We start from the raw sequence: 19,382 nt of genomic DNA, 5'->3' as shown, positions 1-19,382 counted from the left end.
TTCCCCCCCCCGCCCAGGTGACCAGAGCATCGCCGCCCAGGCGCCAGGCTTTTGTCTGCAGACAAGGTGGGAGATCCCCGCTGTGAGGGATTCAACAGCAGCCTCTCAGGCTGGCTGAGACAGATCTCTGGAGAGGGGCACCGACGGGGCATTTCTGCCACAAAGGGCACATGGCAAGTTGCACCCCTCTCCTCCAAGAAGTCAGGGCTTGGAATTACCATATGCATTGGGATCTCTTCTCAGCAATGGAGGCTCAGGGGCCTTGCAAGCTGCATTCTATCTGGGGAAGTGATTTTAGGAAGCAGAGACTCATTCTGGTTAAGCCTCCTTCTCTGGGCTCCTCTGAAGTGGGGAAGAGCCACAGATCAGCTGTTTCCAGGCACAGGAAGCTGAGCCATGGCTGTGCCCAAGGAAGGGTTATACTCTTTAGACTGCAGTCATACAGAACAAGAATCACCAATGGTGCGCTGTATCCATACACCTTCAGGGAATATGACCCACGGTATTTGCAACTCTGGATCCCCACATTCATCACCAAGAGAGGAAATACAAATCCACTGGGATTGTTCCTGTAGCTTAACCCTTCCATTGGACACTGCTTCATGGCAGTCCTCATCTGGGGTCTTGCCAGGGAAATAATATGTTGGCTACTAAAGGTAAATAAAGATGAAGACCAAGTCAACTTCATCATTTCCTAAAAAGCATGTGTATGCATGGAGTGTGTGGTGTTTCTTAAGGGAGGACTACCTTGTTTTCTCCAGGGCAGTCTTGGGTCCACTGTCAGAGCAGGCTGTGTGAAAATGGGCACACATGTATTCTGGGAAGAGCCGGGCTGAATGAACAAGGAGAACATTTCTCTCTTTCTATAAATTGCGGCTACTTCTTGCTTTCGAGTTGAATAGGGGCAATCTGTGCATTATGTCAAAAGCTCACATCCGCCTGTTTTCTGTGCATCATGCAACTACCCAGGAAGGAAATGGTCATCTCTTTGAAGCCTTTTTGAAAGGTTCCCTCAGTGCAGCAGGAGGATGTTTTTATGTCTAAGACAGGCTTCCAGCTGACTTATGAGTTTTACTTCTACATTCACCAGCTGCTAGTGAAGAAGCACAAAAACATGTGTGAGCAGAAGAACAACAGACTGGGAACCCCAGGAGCCAACTCCTAATGCATGATTGAGCTTTGTGGCCAGGCAGACATGAAGATGGAGTTCTGCAGCATAATCCTGGGACTAGTCTTGGCTCTTTGGGTTGGAGACGCTCGAGGTGGGTTTAAATATAGCTTTTCCATTTCTTTGTGTTCCCCTACATTGTTATTTTCCCTTTGCCTTCCTTTGAGCCAGGACACTTCTACACCCTATCTCCTTTTTTTCTACTTTCCTTGGCTCCCATCCTCTTATTGCTGTTTCAGTTGAGTATATTGGAAAAAACATAGACCAGCTGGGAGGATGACTGGTAACCAGAATATATGGTACATATGAGGAATGCAAAAGGTGGAGGAACACAGAAATGGGAGGTGTAGCATGCTTCCTGGGACTTGCACTGGGATTGGCCTTTCATTTGAGCCACGGAAAGAAGTGATCTAGGAATATATCTCTCTTAACATTGCATTCCTAATGGCATAACCTCTGCTAGCAGGCCAAGGGAACTATCAGCATTAACACCCATATACAAAGTACACAAGTTGAGTCTCATGTGTAAGGCATGATCTGATTTACATTTTATAGAGTCTGTCTCCCTCCATGTCTTCTTCTTTGGAAGAGACACAATTCCATACCTTAGAGTTTCTAAGATCATTGTGTTAGGTAAGGTGCACTGGTCTGGCTTTCTATCTGTAAACTATGCCAGGAAAAACTTTTCTTGAAACTTCTCTGCATGCAAGTGAGGTGCATTGGAACTATGTTACACTTTGACTGGCATGTCAGGATCTATATATCTAGCTTGGATCTATTGTCTATATATTCCATGGTGGAAGTATGGAGTTCAGTGCCACCCTCCATCTAGGATTCACCGTCATACTGCTGCCCAGTTTGGTAGAGCAGTGCTGCGCTGTATGTTCCTCCTCCACTATATCCTCCCTGATTGTAGAAAGTACTCTCTGTCTTCCCACTTTTTGCCTATGCCAAGTCCAGACATGAGGCTGAGAAGCCACTCTGGGGGCATTCATCATCACCACCAAGAGACAGTGGGGGACACCCATGGATAGGGTTGTGAACCCTCCAGGATCACCCTGGAGTTTCCAGGAATTAAATATAAATTGCCAGGTGACTGCTGAGAGTCACCTGGGAGATAGATGATACGACATTCACTAAAATGAATATTAAATATTGAATCCGATTCATACAGTAGTCCAGTGGGTTTTTCAAATTCTCTATATATAAAGGGCTTAGTCCATCTGTTTATGTGTCCATCTGTCTGTACATACTGCTCTTGGGGTCATGGCTCCAGGCAGTGCTGCGTCAAGAATGTGCATCAAGAATGACAGGTGGGGCATGGCTCCAGCAGAGCAGGCCAGGCGGATGCAGAATGGGTGGGAGGGAGGGTGGTGCAGGGCCGGATGCAGGTGGCGGGTGGTGTGGGGCTGGACACGGAATGGCGGGGCGGAGCAGCAACATCACAGGGCAGTGGGTGGTGGCAGCCTTCCACTGCCCTGCAGGGGGGGCAGGGGTGTGCAGGGGAGGCATGGGGCTGGACACAAAGCATGGAGAGGAGTGGTGTGCTGCCGGATGCGGAGCAGCAGCAGTGCGGGGTGGTGGGTGGTGGTAGCAGCTGCCACATACAAGCTTCCCCCCCGGCTCCTGGGAGGCAGCAGCGGTGCGGGATAGTGAGTGTCAGTGCTCTGTCCCTGCCCTCCCCATCATTCTTGATGGGCATTGGCAATTCACTAGTGTAATAATAATGTTTATTTGCCTTCCTGACAAAGTCTACACACCATAATCCGTAGCTGATATATGTAAGCACGCAGGCACATTTGCCTTGTGTGTCGCAGGCATGTTGGCATTCTGGAAACCTCCCGGAATAGATTCAAACAAAGTTGGCAACACTACCCATAGAGTTTCTTTACCTCCTTATTAGTAGGTTTGACATCAATGCAGCAGGGCAGCGGGGTTTCAAGGACATGATTTAGCCATGCCCTGAAGAACCAGTCACCCAGCTCTGAACTGGTGGCACCCTGCTTTCTTGTTTTCCGTAAGTGAGAATGCACAGAGGCCCCTGAGAGTCTCACCCTATCCATGAATATTCCTCTCTCTCTGAGTTGTATAGCTCTCTGCAGTGCTGGAGCAGGCATGAAGGTTGTAGGAGGTGCACTCTTCCTTGGAGAGGGAGTTGTCTGACATAGGACACCACATGAGGACACTGGGACACTCCACAAGGGATAAGCCTAGGAAAAAAAGACTCCTACATACTCATTGTCTGCAGTGATACCCTCACTTGTAACTCCCACTACAGCCCCTAGAGAGCTCCGTCTCATGAGCTGGAGTCTCAGGATTTCTGAAGGCAGCTTAAAAATCATGCAACAAAAATAGTTTGGGGTTCTTTTGTTGTTGGGGTATTCCAGGCTCCAAGCTTTTCTCCAAGCTATACTTGTGTTTTCCTCTGCACATATGCAGGCTCTGACGTTACTTTCTTTTCCTGAAAACTGAGATTCTCAGGCAAAAGCCTGAATGCAGAAATTAAGGCCATGAGAAAAGCACTAACTACTGAGATACTCCCAATAATACTGGGAGAGTTGGCACCATTGTGAATGCCCTAGGCTGACTCTAAGAACAAAAGCTGATACTGGTAAGTACCCTCTCATTCCCAGTTTCTGGCTAGGAAAGATTGGGAAGAATGAGGCTTTTTGCTTCATGAAAGCCAAGATGTGTGAGCAAACAACATGCAGAAGGTCCTTGCAGAGTTCTTCACTCCTCCATCTTTGCCTACCCCGTGATGGCAGCAGTGCTCACATCTGTCCTGTTATTCCTCATGACTCAGGTTTATGATCCATGTTCTCTGCTGTGCTTGCTTTACCCTCACAGAGAGTGTCCCAATGCAAAGCCTGCACTGTTATAATGACTATGCCGTCCAAACTACCTGTGTGTGGGGCAGGAGTGCTCAGAGGCTCGTCACTTCCTGAATATGACTCTGTTCAAGATGCATGACAACACAATGTAAGTGCATGTAGGAGGAAGGCATAAGGGGAGCATGTCTGCTGCACCCAAGAGGTGGGACTGGGTGGAGAAAAAGGGATCTGAGCTCATAGTCTGGCTTTGAGCAGTGTGTAGACACTTGTACTAGTGTGACAGTTTTTGAGTCTCCTGATTTTTCTGTAGGTGATAAATGCCAGGCTATCTTAGGATATTGCATCTGGAAGTGAGAAGCAGGCAGTACAATAGGTACAGGGATGAAGGTCTTGCATCAGCAAGGAAACTAGGGGTGGTCCCCTTCCCCCTTGTCAATTCCTGTTGTAACAGGATGAGTACAAGTTAATTCTGTAAAACACAGATGGGTGGAGAAGCTGTGAGAAAGAGAGAAATGTATGTCTTCATGTTTCATCAGGCTTCCTCCCAGAGATATGAGGCTGTGCATGTTAATATCTCCCCACCACAACTGCTTCCTTCTGAAAGGGAAACTGAGTTATCAGATTGAAGGGCATGTGAGCAGAGGGAGGGAAAGGGAGAAAAGAAGAAAGAATAAAAAACATGGAAAGAAGAATATGGAAGGGTGAGGAGAGAAGGTCCAGGGACTGGGAATTAGTGGAGGGGAACTGGAGGTCTTACCTACTGACTCTTGCAAAAGAGATTTTGAAATCACTTGTGCTTTGTTCTGACATAAATTGAAATCTATGGCTGACTTTACTAGTGTTTGGATTTGGCCATAAGAGAGAGGTCACCCCTGAGGGTCAAAATCAAATAAATGGTAAAAAATGACTATGAAGAATGAATAGAGGATGGGCCACGAAGGTGGGTCATAGGGTGGAGATGAACTAGGGCACCTTATCACACAAAGTGGATTCAGCTGCCAGCCCTAATCAGATGACATACAGGTCTATTCGTCCCTTGCTTCATATCACAACTCAGTACCACTAGAATATCCCAGTGCTTGATAAAACTAGCTCATGGATAAAGACCAGTTAGATGCTGCAGAACTCCCAGGTGACCAAAGTGGTTCTGACTGGCAGAAGATAATGTTATGAAGAGTTTGCAGACATGGGTCAGCTCTTTTGGCTGAAGGTGCACAACTACTACTAGTTAACTCCATTGATACTACATTTTTCACTGATACTAAGCATTGATATAATTCCACCATAGCCAGTTGTCTAGGACCTAGATTCTAGGTTGCTCCATCCCATCCTGGGGGCGAGATAGAGGGGGGTGTGGCATGGTTGGCGGTGTGCTGCTATTTTTTTTAAAATTTATGTAAGTGTGCCGTGGGATGAAAAAGGCTGGGAAATGCTGGTCTAGGTTGCTCCATCCCATCCTGGCTCCCGTTTTTCATGTCTTTGTCACTTTTCAGCTAGATTACAGCAGTATACCCGGACATGACCACTGAAATGCTTAGAAACGTCCAACTACCACAAAAGTAACCTCAAGAACATAGGCATCCACAGGCATATCAGACCTGTGTTCTATACTCTAATGTATGAATTTTAGATCAAGATCAAGGGCTTGTTTCTTACCTTCTATGGGCATTGTCTGGTTTGGGACTGGGATAATTAAAGCTCAGCCTGAAACCTATGGTAACCAACTATGCTCTTTTGGCACAATGTTCTCCAAAGCAAGGTCTTCTGTGCAGCAGAGAGACCTTTCTTGAGGGCTAATTTAAGACTAAGGAATGAAGTCCCCCACAGGAGATAGGGAGCGTAACTAGGCTCATCACACTCAGCTTCAAGTGCAGGATACATTTCTTCAGCTTTCCTTATCTAATAGAAATAATGAATATTGTGTATATTTAAAAAGAAAACCCTAAATCCCCCCACAAGAAGACATGAAAATAAATGATGGTCAACATATTGGAGATGTTGGTAGAACAGTCAGATGCTATGTGAATAAGTCTTGTATTAGAATAGAACAGCATAGAGTATAATGTGGGGAAGGTTTCAGGATCTACTTCCTGTAGTTAAATCAGCTTTTCAGGGTCTCTTCCTCTGTATGTAGGAATGGCATGGAGATCCCGTGTGAGTCTCGCAGGGTCGAGGAGCACACTGACTGCCAGGGCTCCCATGTGCGCTGGGTCTGCCCCAGAAATATCTCTTTTAGAACTGATATTTACATCTTCAAACCTGATCGGGAGCTGCAGGCTGAACTGAATGTCACCCTCTTCCAGACTGGTAAGGATGAGATGCCACATCTCTTTCCTTCCCATGAAAATTTGCAGTCCTTAGAAATGAATAGTTCTTCCTTCAATGCAATCCTTTAGCCCTAAAAAGGAATCCTAATCCTTAATTTTATAATCCATCCTAGAATCAGATATTATTTCCATTGTGAGGTCTGTCTACCCGTGTCTTATCTGGGGCATCCAGGACAGAGAACTAGAGAAGACTACTTCTGAAGGAAGAGGGCTGTTCAGTAGTTATCCCCTCTGCAAAGATCATGCAACTGTCAGGGTGCTGTGGGGATTTTCTGATGTGAACTATGGCATATCCATTGATGGATGGGTGGATGAACAGATTGACTAATATAATGTAAGCATTAATGTAAGGCTTTGCTACAGTGGAGCCTGGAACTAAAAATATTCCTTCTACTTCCCCCCCTCCCTTGTTCTACCTAGAGGAAGCCTCACCTCTGCCTTTCTCAGGAGATGATGGTCAGCCCAAGAATCTCCGCTGCCACTTCAATGGTGTTGATCGCCTCCTGTGCAGCTGGGAAGTACGGCAAGAGGTCACCAGCTCTGTCTTGTTCACACTCTTCTACAAGGTTACACAGACATCAGAGTAAGTGACCTGCCCCTGGCCTCCTGTAGGCACCTTTCTTCCTATGTGTCTGACCATTATTACTCCTACTCATACCAGCTCAGTGGCAGATCCAGGAATGGGTCAAGGGAAAGTGTGGCCCCCAATTTGGGCTGCACCATGCATGCACAGTGATCTGTGAGCTCACTGTCTGATCAGCTTGGGCTCCTGCTGGAGCTTTGTATGAGCAGTGGGCTCTGAACACATCAGCTGTTCAGGGCAGGGTCTGCCTGGAGCTCCAGCTTTCACATGGCTCTGGTGCCCAGGCGGTGAACCTTGCTGCTGTTTGCCCTTCCCCTCCTTCATGCTCCCCACTGAATTCAGAAGCAGGGCAAAGGAGGGAGAGCACCCCCTTTCTGGATCTGCTCCTGCATCAGCCCTACCTTCTTTTTCCCTCAGAGAGAAGGAATGCTTGCAAGTTTATGAGGAGAAGGTGTCTGACATCCCCTATGTACAGCAGCACTGTGAGATCTATGTCACCAACTGCAACCATACAAGCCAGTACCATGTAACTGTCCGGCCCAAGAAAGAAGAGAAACACATTGATGCCTCTAAGCACAGTGAGACCCTATTTCCATAGTCCACTGTGGTAAACCTGGGATTTTCTCCTCAAAGAGAGTCAATGTTTGGATTGGTAAAAGGGACTAGGCAGTGTGTGCATGTGTGTGTGTGTGTGTGTGTGTGTGTGTGTGTGTGTATTTGGAGGGATGGGGGCAGGAAGGAGTGATGGGCTGATTAAGATTCAGACTAGACCATGACGTTTGGAGCAAATGTTAGGCTAAGGAAGTGTACAGAACTTGAATACCTGGCACAGACAGAGCACTGCTATGAGGAAGCTTGCAATAGTAGACAGTTGATTAAAACTGCTCTAAGAATGGTCACAAAAGCAGGATTCTGCTGTTAGGAATCACAGGCCATGATCCCAAGTTACCCAAGTTGGTGAGAATCTTTCCATTGACATCACTGGGCTTTGGATCATGGTTTTGGGTTGCTGCATCCCTGATGGGGAAGCTGAATGGTTTGGTAGCAAATGAAGTAGATTGCAATCAGATTGCAATTCCTTGGCTTTCATAGAGCTCTGAAAAAATACAAAAAGGATTGGTCAGGATGAGATAAAATATACCAGGTGGAATCATTACCATCAGCCAGCCTTGTGTCTCAGCAGACAAACTACAACTTGGTCCTGGCATCCACCCAGAATGGAGAAAAACTGGAGGAGGTGGGCAGAAAGATACTGAGACAAGGGAGGGATGTTCACACCTAAAATGTTCCTTGTGTTCCAGTCAAAGTGCTTGCACCCACCAACTTGACAGTGACAACAAAGGAAGACCAGGAGTATGAACTGAGATGGGTAAAGCATAAACTACAGTATGGCTTTATAAAACAGAGCTATCAAGTCTTGTACTGGAAGGCAGACCAGTCCTCGGAGGTAGGTGTTGGCGGTTCTGCAGATCCCACACTCCTGTGAGATGGTGGGTAGGAAAGGCAATTTAATTCATGTTGCTTTTCTCTCCTCAGGCTGCCAAGTCCATCAACATCAGCAATGATGAGCCCCCCTTCATCTTCCCCTCCCAGATGCTAGAGTCATCAACATGCTATAGGGCAAAAATGCGGGCAAGGGTGAATGCGTCCTCTGACTACAATGGTCCCTGGAGCGAGTGGAGTGAGGAGTGCGCTTGGCAAACAGGGCATGGTACTTGTGACCTGGTGTTCTGTGGGTAATAGTGTGCTTCATAGAAAAGAGGTCCCTTGGGCTGGGGCTTAGTGGGAGCCAGGCTTCTCTATATTAAACTAAGCAAAGCTCCTTCCTAGAGGTCCCTCCCTTTGGTTGTCAGAATGGGAACCCTGAGAGGCAAGAGGCTTGGGCTGCAGGAGCACAGTTTGAGATTCAGGGTCTAAAGTGGGTGAGTTGGATGAGGAGGCAGGAACTTCCACGGAGAGAGCTAGCAGCATATTCAAAGTGTCTTCCATAGGTTTTAGTTCTGAGTCCTAGGCAAGTTTGTGGGTGAAGGTCACTTGACAGTAATCTTCTTTTACACAGTCCCTTCCCTCTACACCACAAACCTTGGCAGGATCTGGGTCACTGATTGTAATGGGGATGATGCAGAGTAGGCGTGTCTACACCCCCATTTATTGCTAATGTACTCAGTCTTGCATTCACTAGATTTTACTTTCTTTTTTCTTTTTTTTTTGTTTGTTTTTTTGATCGGACGGTTTCTTGGTCTTTTGCATTCTTAGCACGGAGCAGAGGAGAACAGTGGCTTAAGATCTTTTTTTTTTCTCCCACTCTTTTCTTGATGACAAAATAACATCTCATAGATTTCATAGACCTTAGGGCTGGAAGGGACCTCGGAAGATCATCGAGTCCAGCCTCCTGCCCCAAGGGCAGGAAGTCAGCTGGGGTCAAAGGATCCCAGCAAGATAAGCATCCAAATGCTTCTTAAAGGAGTCCAGAGTAGGTGCTTGCACCACCTCTGGAGGGAGTCTATTCCAGGCCTTGGGGGCTTGGACAGTAAAGAAATTTTTCCTTATGTTTAGCCTAAAATGGTCTTGGAGGAGTTTGTGACCATTGGAACTTGTCACCCCTTGGGGCACTCTGGTGAACAGATGTTCCCACAGATCCTGATGCACACCCCTGATGTACTTATAGGCTGCCACCATATCACCCCTGAGCCTGCACTTTTCCAGGCTGAAGAGTCCCACGGCTCTCAGTCTCTCTTCATAAGGCCTGATCTCTTGCCCTCTGATCATGCATATGGCTCTCCTCTGGACTCTCTCAAGCTTCTCCACATCCTTCTTGAATTGTGGAGCCCAGAACTGGATGCAGTACTCCCTCTGTGGTCTCACCAAAGCTGAGTACAGTGGGAGTGGAAGGATGACATTCTGAGATTTACTTGAGAAGCATCTATGGATGCAAGCCAGAGTTTGGGTTGCTTTACCAGCTGCAACATCACATTGGTGGCTCATGTTCATCTTATGGTCAATTGTGACCCCCAAGTCTCTTTTAGCCATGGTGCTAGTGAGTGTAGCACTGCCGAGCTTGTAAGCGTGATGCAGGTTTTTTTCCGAAGGTGGAGTACCTTACATTTGTTGGTATTGAATGTCACCAGGTTTGTATCTGCCCACTTTTTCAGCCTATCCATGTCAACCTGGGTCACCAGCCTATCCTCAGGTGTGGACGCTGTACCCCAAAGTTTGGTGTCATCAGCAAACTTGGCTGGTCCACTTCTGACCCCAGTATCTACATCATTGATAAAGACATTAAAGAGAACAGATCCAAGGATGGAGCTTTGGGGGACACCACTGGTTACGGAGTGCCATGATGATTCACTTCTGTTGACAACCACTCTCTGTGTCCAGCCTCGGAGACAATTCCCCAGCCATCAGACTGTGATGTAGCTGAGGCCACAGTTGGTCAATTTTTCCAAGAGGAAATCATGGGACAGCAGATCAAAGGCTTTTTTAAAGTCCAGATATGTGATGTCAATCTCTTCTCCCTTGTCCAGGTGATAGGTCACCTGGTCATAGAAGGAGATGAGATTGGTCAGGCAAGACCTACCTGCAACAAACCCATGCTGGCTATCCCTCAGGATGTTGCCACCAGCCAGCTTGTCAAGAATGGTCTCTTTGATGATTTTTTCTAGAATCTTTCCAGGGATTGAGGTCAAGGTGATTGGCCTGTAGTTCCCCGGATCTACTTTCCTCGCTTTCCTGAAGATAGGCACCACATTGGCCTTCTTCCAATCTTCAGGTACTTCACCTGAGTGCCAGGAGTTTTTGAATATCTTTGCCAAAGGCTGGGCTATGACTCCTGCAGACTGGGCTATGACTCCTGCAAGAGAAGGACCCAATTCCAACAGAATTGGCTCTTTTTAAAATGGCTTAGGTTGAGAGGAAGACTCCTTTTATAGCCCATGGAAGCATCAGAATTCATGCAAATACAAGGTCCTCCTCAATTTTAAATAAATTGTTTGCCACGATGCTCTTGGGGGACCAAACAGAGTGGGCTCAGATATACTTGGATTGAATCATGACTTGGGTTTAGCAGATCTGTTCATAGTTTCATTATCCTGGGAACTGTCACAGTTCTGCTGATAAATGACAGTCAGTCTCTCCTCCTTCAGGAAATTTACCAGACCTCACTATCAGGACACATGCCTTGCCATGCGACTAAAGCTCTCCTACATATCATCCGTTAAACCAGAATGAAATGTTTGCTGTAGGATAAAGCCACTGTGGCCCTGGAGAGATGATACAAATTTCTACACAAGTTGAGGGGAAAGATATGCATCCGCTGTAGTGCTACTAAAATGGCAGTAGCAGCTGCTGCTGTTGCAGCACCAAGGACAGCTGAGACCCCTCAAAGCACTCTACTTTTTCAGCACTAAAAAGTGTAGAGGCACTTGTAGTACTACAAATGAGTATCCATTTATGGCATGTCTTGTTTTCTCTTAATTTCTCCCTCTCTCTTTTTTCAGTTGTGTCACCACTGATTCTCCCATTCATGGTCTCAGTTGTCACTATCATTCTGATAGCGACTGGTTGGTGCAGCTGTAAATATCTCTTCAAGTAAGTCTGGATGCCTGTGGGCCGGGGAGATCCCCAGAGACCATGCTAAACTGAGTGAAGGGAGGGTGGAAAACCAACGATGAAATGCTCCATGGTCACATCCATGGTCACCTTAGTTCAGCTGGGATAAGCCTACGGTACAGCAGGGAGCCCCATCTGTGACTGAGGATTGGGTTAGTGCAGGGCCCTGGCAGTCCAGTGCATATATGGTGTTACAGTGGCCCAGGGCAAGGCTATGCATGTGATGCAGCCTTTGGCTGCCAGCAGCCACAGACCAGATGTTTGCTCTGCCAACTCTGCATCACTGGTGTTGTTGTTGTTGTTGCAGCAAGAAGAAAAAATGGGAAGAAAAGATTCCCAATCCCAGCAAGAGTCAGCTGGTGCAGGGCTTCTTCCAGGTAAGAGGGGGCTGTACGCTGCAGAGCTGCACCTGGGAAAAGGAAGGAGGAAGCTCTGCAGGAGCCAGAGAAAGAGGAGCAGGCTGCCCCTGGGGTTCCTGCTGGCGGGGAGCAGCCTGTTTGGAGTCTGCCTGCTCACAGCCCAGAGCTGGTGGGAGTCACTGAGGATGCTGTGGGCAGAGTGGACATCACAGGTAAGGCCTCGGGTTTCTTGTGTCTCTCACCGTGGCTCAGTGGCCAACCCTGGGGCTTCAGAGATAAAGAACCATCCCTCCCCCAAGATACACCCAGTTCTGCTGGTCAGGTCTGCAGAACCCTGAGTAGAGGGATTCCTTCCTGGTCTTCACAGACACAAGGTTTGGGTTCTCAAAATTCAGTGTACATCACTATCCAGGTTTTTTGCAGTCAGAGATAGTATCAGTCTCTTTTAACACTCCTTTCTGAGGGAGTAGGGGAACTGAGGCATATGGAAGTCCCTGAGGAAGAGCTGGGAACTGGACCTAGGTCTCATATGGCCTAGGCTATGTCACTAATACCTGTGCCACATCCCAACCATTGTTTTTCTACTGTTCTCTTCTAAAACTCTTCTTTTTACATTAAGCCACCTTTTATCCCCTGCTCTGCACCTTTTCAATCTACCTCCTGTTTCATGGGAGGTGACTGGGCATGAATATAATGTTCCAGGGGAAATGCCCTCACCTTCTCCATGAGACTGGCATCATTTCTATCCCCTTTCCAGACAAGCACACTACGAGCAGTTATGCCATGCGCTCCACAATGGAAGGTCACTTTGCTTACCCGTTCCTGTTGATTGGTGAGGTTTTTTCTATCAGGACTCTGCTTGTCAGTGTATGGGAGATGTCCAGGTGATATGTAAATAAATAAATAATAACTGAATGTGTGCCACTGACTCTTGCCTTACACTTATGCACCTGGACTTCTTCCTGCTCTCCTGCTGATCATTCTCTGAATGGGTTCGGTTCCATCTGGAGAGCCTTTACTTTTTCTAATAGTCTTTAATGTGCGATTTCCAAAGCAGTAATTAACATGGGGCCTAGGACTGACCCCTGGGCTGACTCACTGGGAATATCTCTGTTATGGAAGAGCAACACTTCCACAGTGGCTTTGTTTCTGATCACACAATTGATTTTAAAGCCACAGTTGGACTTTGTTCTCTCCCCTGAGATTTTAAAAGTTTCAGTTGCTTATGATGAGTTTTCTTATCCAAAGACTTTTCACCTACCTATCAAAGGCTGAGCTGTTGTTCTGTGCACCCAGCAAGATTTTCTGCATCTTACTCCTGCTGATGATATCCTCAGAGCCTTATTGCCATTGCAAAGAGTGGCAGATTGTGACTTTTGCAGTGTTGTTGTTAGCTCCTTGAGTAGAACTGCTACTACACACCTTCCCCTGCATAACACACAGGGTGGAGACTAGTATTGTGGAAATGAAAGAGAGAAAAAAAAATAGGCCTTAGAGAAGTACTAGAAGCAGTTCTGCCTTCAGGATATCCTTTGCAGTAGCCTGTGTGCTACATGCCCACCTTTCATTCAGGGCTCCTGGCTCTCCCTTGCCACCCAGGAGATTTATCTTTCAATAGTCAAGATCCTTCTTTCCTGAGGGGATGCTGTGAGTTTTTCTTTCTCTTTAGAAAGGACCACTAGGTAATCTCATGCCAAGCAAGTTGGTGGTCTTTGACAATCAGAGCCATTTGGAGAAGGTGGAGCAGATCAACAACATACAAGTGCTGCATAGGTAAGAGAACAATGTGCTGCTGAGTTGTTGATGTCATCCAAAGTGTTCCTCAGTGACCCTGAGATCTCAGTGAGTCGGAAGATAGCTGCTTCCATCAGGGAAGAGTGAGAAATGTAACTTCTGTAGATGATAAAACACACCAAACATCCACAAGGCTGCCTGGAAATATGTATGGATAACTCTGGAGGGCCCAAGGATAAAGACAAAGAATAATTCTGGCTGTGTCCCTCCCCAAGCTGGATGAATACCCATGATTTCCTGACCTGGAAGCAGGGATATAAAAACCGCCCCAAGCCACATGTGCATAGTCTGCCATGTGGAGTTATGAAACTACATAGTGCAGATGTTGGTAATCATGTTCTCTGAAGGGTGACCAATGGCTTGGTGCATGTGTCCTTGGAATATAGGAATCCCCACTGGTTCATCAAGTTTGGGGTTGTGATACCATCAGGGACCAATGCCAGACACTCCAAAAGGCAGTGTTGGGAACTGACATGTGGGGTAACCTGCCCACAGGGAAGGATTACTTCTACCCCCTTTCCTCCCCAAGAGGCTCTGTTTCCTTAGCTCATACCTGTCTCTTTGCAATGCTCTTTGCAGGTGACCTCTCCTTAGTGACTTATCCCTTTGTTTTTGTCCTTGTTGCAGCATGGTGAAGGTTATTTTAGCAAGGTCCTCAGGAACTGAGGCACCAAACATGGACCTAAGAAACTGGTATCACACTTCTGAAGTGCCAGGCTCTGCTTCATTTTCAGCAGCCCCATGTGCCTGGCATTCAAGTCAAAGGACCAGTCATTCCATCGCACCGGCCCCATTTGCCTGTGTTGGTAGTCCTACAGCAGACACTCCCTCTTGGGTACCTATGTCCTACTTTGATTTTAATGGTCCGTACCTGTATTCCCCATATGGGAACTCCCTGGAGAATATTCAAGAGGACCTGGGAGCATCCCCAGAAAGACTTACGGAAGAATCAATATCCTTGGAACATTTTCCCCAAACCACAGAGGGCTACAGACCTTAGTGATGGGTTGGGGAGGGTCAGGTCACCCCCAGATTTTCTTCTTTCCTGACCAGAAAGAGACGAAGCATATATTTGCAGGAGGACAAGAAACATCATCAGCCCAACTAGTGGATGTGGAAGAGATGAAAGAGATAAAATAGAAGGCCCGAACTCACTGACTGCTGTCCTCTTGAATGGCTCCTCCCAGGGCCCGCAAAAAGGACCAAATACAGCATTCCCTTACATTGAATTCACATCCCAATGTAAATTACACTAAGATCTGATGAAACAGATGTGCAGCACCTTTCCAGATAATGGAGGACCCACCTGCAGCAAGCAAGAGGATGCGCTTCACATGCAGGCCATTTGGTCCCCGAAAACCTTGAATACTGATGAATACTTTGCCTTGCCATTGTGGGCTGGACAGTAGCCAGTTGCAAGGGCAAGGAAGTTTGATGAGGTTGTGAGACCATCAGCAAAGACAGTGAGTGACTGAACAAAAATGCTGCTGTTTAAGAACTGTCACCTCTATTTTACTTCCCACCCTTCCCCCCTACCAACACCCAGGGAGAAAGACAATGATAAGTTCTTCTCTCCCAGCCTCCATGCTTACAAGTGAAGGACATTAATTAGCACCATGTCCTCCTCCTCAGTATATTTGGCTACAGGAACAAGCCAAACTTCCCCGGCTGAAGAAGCTTCTGCTTTTCCAGAGCTGTCATTTCTGATAACGTTGACATGTTTGTAGTGCAGAATGTGTAGCGATGACTTCAGTGCAAACTTTGCCGCATGAGGGATCCAACTTCATGTCATGTTTTAAGACTGTCACGAGTTCCTGGCATGAAATGCCTCTTACTCTTAAATCCAAGAGTTTATTTAGCAAGATAATGATAAAAATCATCCTGGAGCGTTGATAAGAAGGGTATAGTGGGAATGAGAACTGCTCAGGACAGTACAAGATGGACAGGAGTAAAAGGGTGAAACTGAAATTGGAAAATTTGGCTGGAAACCAGGAAGTTTCTGCTAACTGAAGTGTGATTCAGAAGCCCACACCATAATTAGAGTGCACAAAACCATGGAGACGTACTTAATTGCAAGACCAACTATGCAGGAGACAAGATGTGCAGATTGTCAAGTCAGGACCTTGTGGTGCTTATAGTTTTGCTTGCTAAAATACTGTAGGATTTGCTGCCTTTCTAGGCATTGCCTGTTGCTAGATGATCGTAATGCATCTGAACTAGCTGCTTTGGTAACAATCATGTGTAAGGTATAAGCTGTGTCAAAGAAGGAAAATCCATTTCTCTCCAATTCCTTTATTGTAAGCAAAGCTTTGCAAGTTCTTGAAAGCCACTGACTCAGAGCTGCCACTCAGAGATCAGACCTTGGGAAATCATTTAGATTTCAATGCATCACCTGCCAAGTACAATGTTTAGCTCTGGCTTTGCTGCAGTGTCACAACTGATGAGGGGAGGAAGATGGAGTCCAGCACTTCTTTGCAGGTGTGTGTCAGAAATACTAGTTCTGCTTAGTGTGCTAATTGGATACATCTGTTTACTGTTATTCAGTGTAATTTGTTTGTTTGGATAATGTAACTTGTTATAAACAGCATTTCAAACTCTAAAAATGTGTGGGACCCCATTCCAGTGCTTTTGATTGCATACACTAGACACTGTAGAAACCCTCAGGTGAAGATACTCCCTGATCCAAAATGCTTATTTGGGTACATCAAGGCATAGCACTGTATGGGGGTAGGATTAAAAACAGCAAGAAGGGGAAGCAAGAGTGACTAGTGCAATAGTCATACAATCCTGCAGTTAGGCAAGTCAGTAAAAGATTGAGTTCATCACAATGCTTTCCTTATTCATAGAAATAAGCATGTAGCAGAAATGCCTCTCTGGTTCACTTCCTAGCTCTGGGTCATTGGCAATTTCTAGGAAGCTGCACTGTAAGCTATTTTATTATTATGGGGCCTTTTTCCCCCCCATCAGGAATACAGGGCATTTATACACGTGTGCTGGGAGTGTGTGTGTGTGTGTGTGTGGGGTGGGGGGGGGCGGTTGGGTTGTAGTCGTGTTGGTCTAAGGACATAGGCAGACAAGGTTCCTTGGCTGAATTTGATATCTTTTATTAGACCAGAGCAGCTCTAAGAGTGTCACATGTATCAGTGTCCCTGTGCTAAAAAATGGCGGCAGGGGTGCTTTAGCTAAAGCTTGTCAAATAAGCTTTACTTAAAGTGCCTGCGCTGCCATTTTTCAGCACGGGGACACTGATACATGTGATACTGGAGTCTGCTGGAGTGCAGTAATTAGCTCACTTCAGCAGACTCAATTAATTGAGTCTGCTCCGACATACTGTAATTACAGTGTATAGGAGCAGCCTTGCTGCACGTGTATAGGCGCCCATACTGCCTGGGGCAGTGGTTTTAAACTTGTGGTCCACAGACCCCTGAGGGTCTGCAGACTATGTCTAATGGGTCTGTGAAAGTTGATATGATCAGTCAAAAAATATGTGAATACCCACACTTACACTTCAAAGAGATCCGTACCTCCATTTGAAATTTCCAGAGGGGTTTGTAAAAGAAAAAAAAAGGTTGAAAACCACTGGCCTAGGACCTTGGCAGCCTTATTAGATCCTGGAGTGTGCTTGTCTGAAGTGCTTTTCTTTCCATCACACTGGGGGATCATTTGAGAGAGGAAGGAAAAGGAGGTTGAGTGACTGCAGTGAACCTCACATCAGTGAGAAAGCTCACAGGACTTCAAGAACAATAGCTGGAGAACTCCTGAACATCATCTGCCCTACAGAGAAATGTTGAGCAAACCCTGCTCCTAATGGCTCTATAGTACATGGGGCTCCTGGCACTGAAAGTGGGAGTCACATGCCATCAGGCCGGGCTCCATGACACTACATGCATCTCCCCTCTGGAGTGCTGGAAGTGCCACATGGAGGCATGGAGCCAGTCCAGCTCAATGGTGCATGACTCCCACCTGTAGTGCCAGGAGCCCCATGCACTGGCATGGAGCCAGCCCACTTTGGCTTGAAGGTGCGAGCCAGCGGACCAGGCCATGTGGTCTTTATGCTGCCACGTGCAGCTCCTGGTACTCAGCTGGAGCTGTGCTGCTGAGGGGCTCTGCCTGCAGCGGGCCAGGAGTGTCCCGAGTGCCTACTGCTGCTGCTGGTGGTGGGGGCTGTGCACAATGGTGGGGGGTCATCTCCACCCCCAACCCCACCCATCCTCCTGCAGGCTGGAGCTCCCCTTCCCACTCACCAGCTGTCCAGTTGCACACCATTGTGCTCAGTGCCTCCACATGGGGCTCCCAGATGGAGGGCTGGGAGCCCCACAGAGGTGGAAGCACAGAGCCCACCTGGTCCAATGGCACGCTGTGGCAGGTTTGTGTCCCAGGGGCAGCTGTGTGACCCCTGCTTGGCTCACTCTCTATTATAGTCCTCTCTTAATGGTTTCCTGCCATGCCTTGTTCCTGCCATGCCATGCCTTGACCCTTAATCTCAACAGACCCTCTCAGCTGGCCTGTGCCCTTGGAGGGCCCCTGTAGCTTCAAGGGCTACCTGTGTATCTGTGCCCCTCCAGGGCACCCATAGCCTTAAGGGCTCAGTGTGTGGCTCCGTTTCCTCCCCTACACTATGCCCTGAGCCTCATGGGTATTCTCTCTCTTTTTGATGTTAACTATTTGTACACTCAGCCCCCCTTGGGCCCTCAGATGCCATGGTCTCTTACGTAGTCTCCCTCTGGGCTCTCGGACCCCTGGTCCTGCCCACAACCCCTCCTCCAGGCTCTTTGACTCTCTAGTCCAGCTTGGCCTTTTTAGAGCTCATGGACCCTCTGGTCCAAGTCTCAACCTTTCCTCAGCTGCTGGACCCCTTACTGGGTCTTACTCTTAGTCTGAGGGCTCCTGGGTTATCAGTTCTCTAGATAGGCTTTGAGCCTATGGTACCTCAGGGCTCAAGGCTAAACTACGAGTGTAACTTAAATAAGCGAGAAGCATCTTAATCCTCTGGCAGACATCTCAAACCCTTTAGGGGTTATACATAAACAAAGGCCATTTACCTGTAAAAGCCCAATCGTTCTCAGTCCAAGGAACTTGCTCCTGTTCCCAGGCCTGCAAGAGTCCTTCAGCAATATCCAGGTCCCTGCAGGAGCCTTGCTACCCTACAGCCAGGAGCTCCTCACTTCATGGTTGCTGGCGAGAGCCTCTCTGATCAGTGCAAGCTCTGGGCTTATACAGCTACAGCCTGAGCCCTCTTCTGGTCAGGTGTGTTCCTCATTAGCTCCCCCCTGCCACATGCAAGTGGCCTCACAGTAGGGCTGTGCGAGGCTTTGGACCGCGCTTCGGATCTGGAGAAGATTTGGATGCTTCGGATGCCACAACGGCACATCTGGATCGAAGTGCTGGCTTCATTAGGCTTTCCAAAGCGGTTCAGAGCTTCCGAACTGCTTCGGAAAAGCTTCAGAGCCACTTCAGAGATCCGGCCATAGGGTATAATGGGGAATCAATGAAATATCTATAACTTTGTTGTTTTTTGTCTGATTTGGATGAATCTTGCAGGGGTGGTAGCCTCAAGTTTCTAAAAGATAGGTGCAGGGGTTTGGGGGGGAACTGTACCCCAAATTCTTGAAAGCAAAACTTATGTCACGTGTATGTGTTATGCCACAAGGAGGTGAAAACTGCAGGGGTGGTGGCCCCTGATGAGGCCATGAAGCCTGCCAAGTTTCAAGC

The 19,382-nt window shown here is 47.3% G+C and overlaps 1 protein-coding gene across 1 annotated transcript; it reads left to right on the top strand.

Moving 5' to 3' along the window:
- Window positions 1-1,113: 1,113 nt before the first annotated feature.
- On the top strand, window positions 1,114-15,247 carry LOC112550664 (cytokine receptor common subunit beta-like). The gene is given in 13 exon segments (XM_025206888.1): window positions 1,114-1,262; window positions 4,016-4,080; window positions 4,083-4,147; window positions 6,134-6,306; window positions 6,747-6,909; window positions 7,327-7,487; window positions 8,211-8,356; window positions 8,446-8,620; window positions 11,406-11,496; window positions 11,825-11,894; window positions 13,546-13,649; window positions 14,298-14,505; window positions 14,749-15,247. Coding segments are annotated over 13 exon segments (1,545 nt in total). The 5' UTR covers window positions 1,114-1,168; the 3' UTR covers window positions 14,779-15,247.
- Window positions 15,248-19,382: the final 4,135 nt, after the last annotated feature.

The sequence above is a fragment of the Alligator sinensis genome, unplaced genomic scaffold, assembly GCF_000455745.1.
Source record: "Alligator sinensis unplaced genomic scaffold, ASM45574v1 scaffold215_3, whole genome shotgun sequence".
Lineage (NCBI taxonomy): Eukaryota > Metazoa > Chordata > Crocodylia > Alligatoridae > Alligator > Alligator sinensis.
The sequence above is the reverse complement of the archived record's forward strand: the minus strand, read 5'-3'. Positions and strand labels throughout refer to the sequence as shown.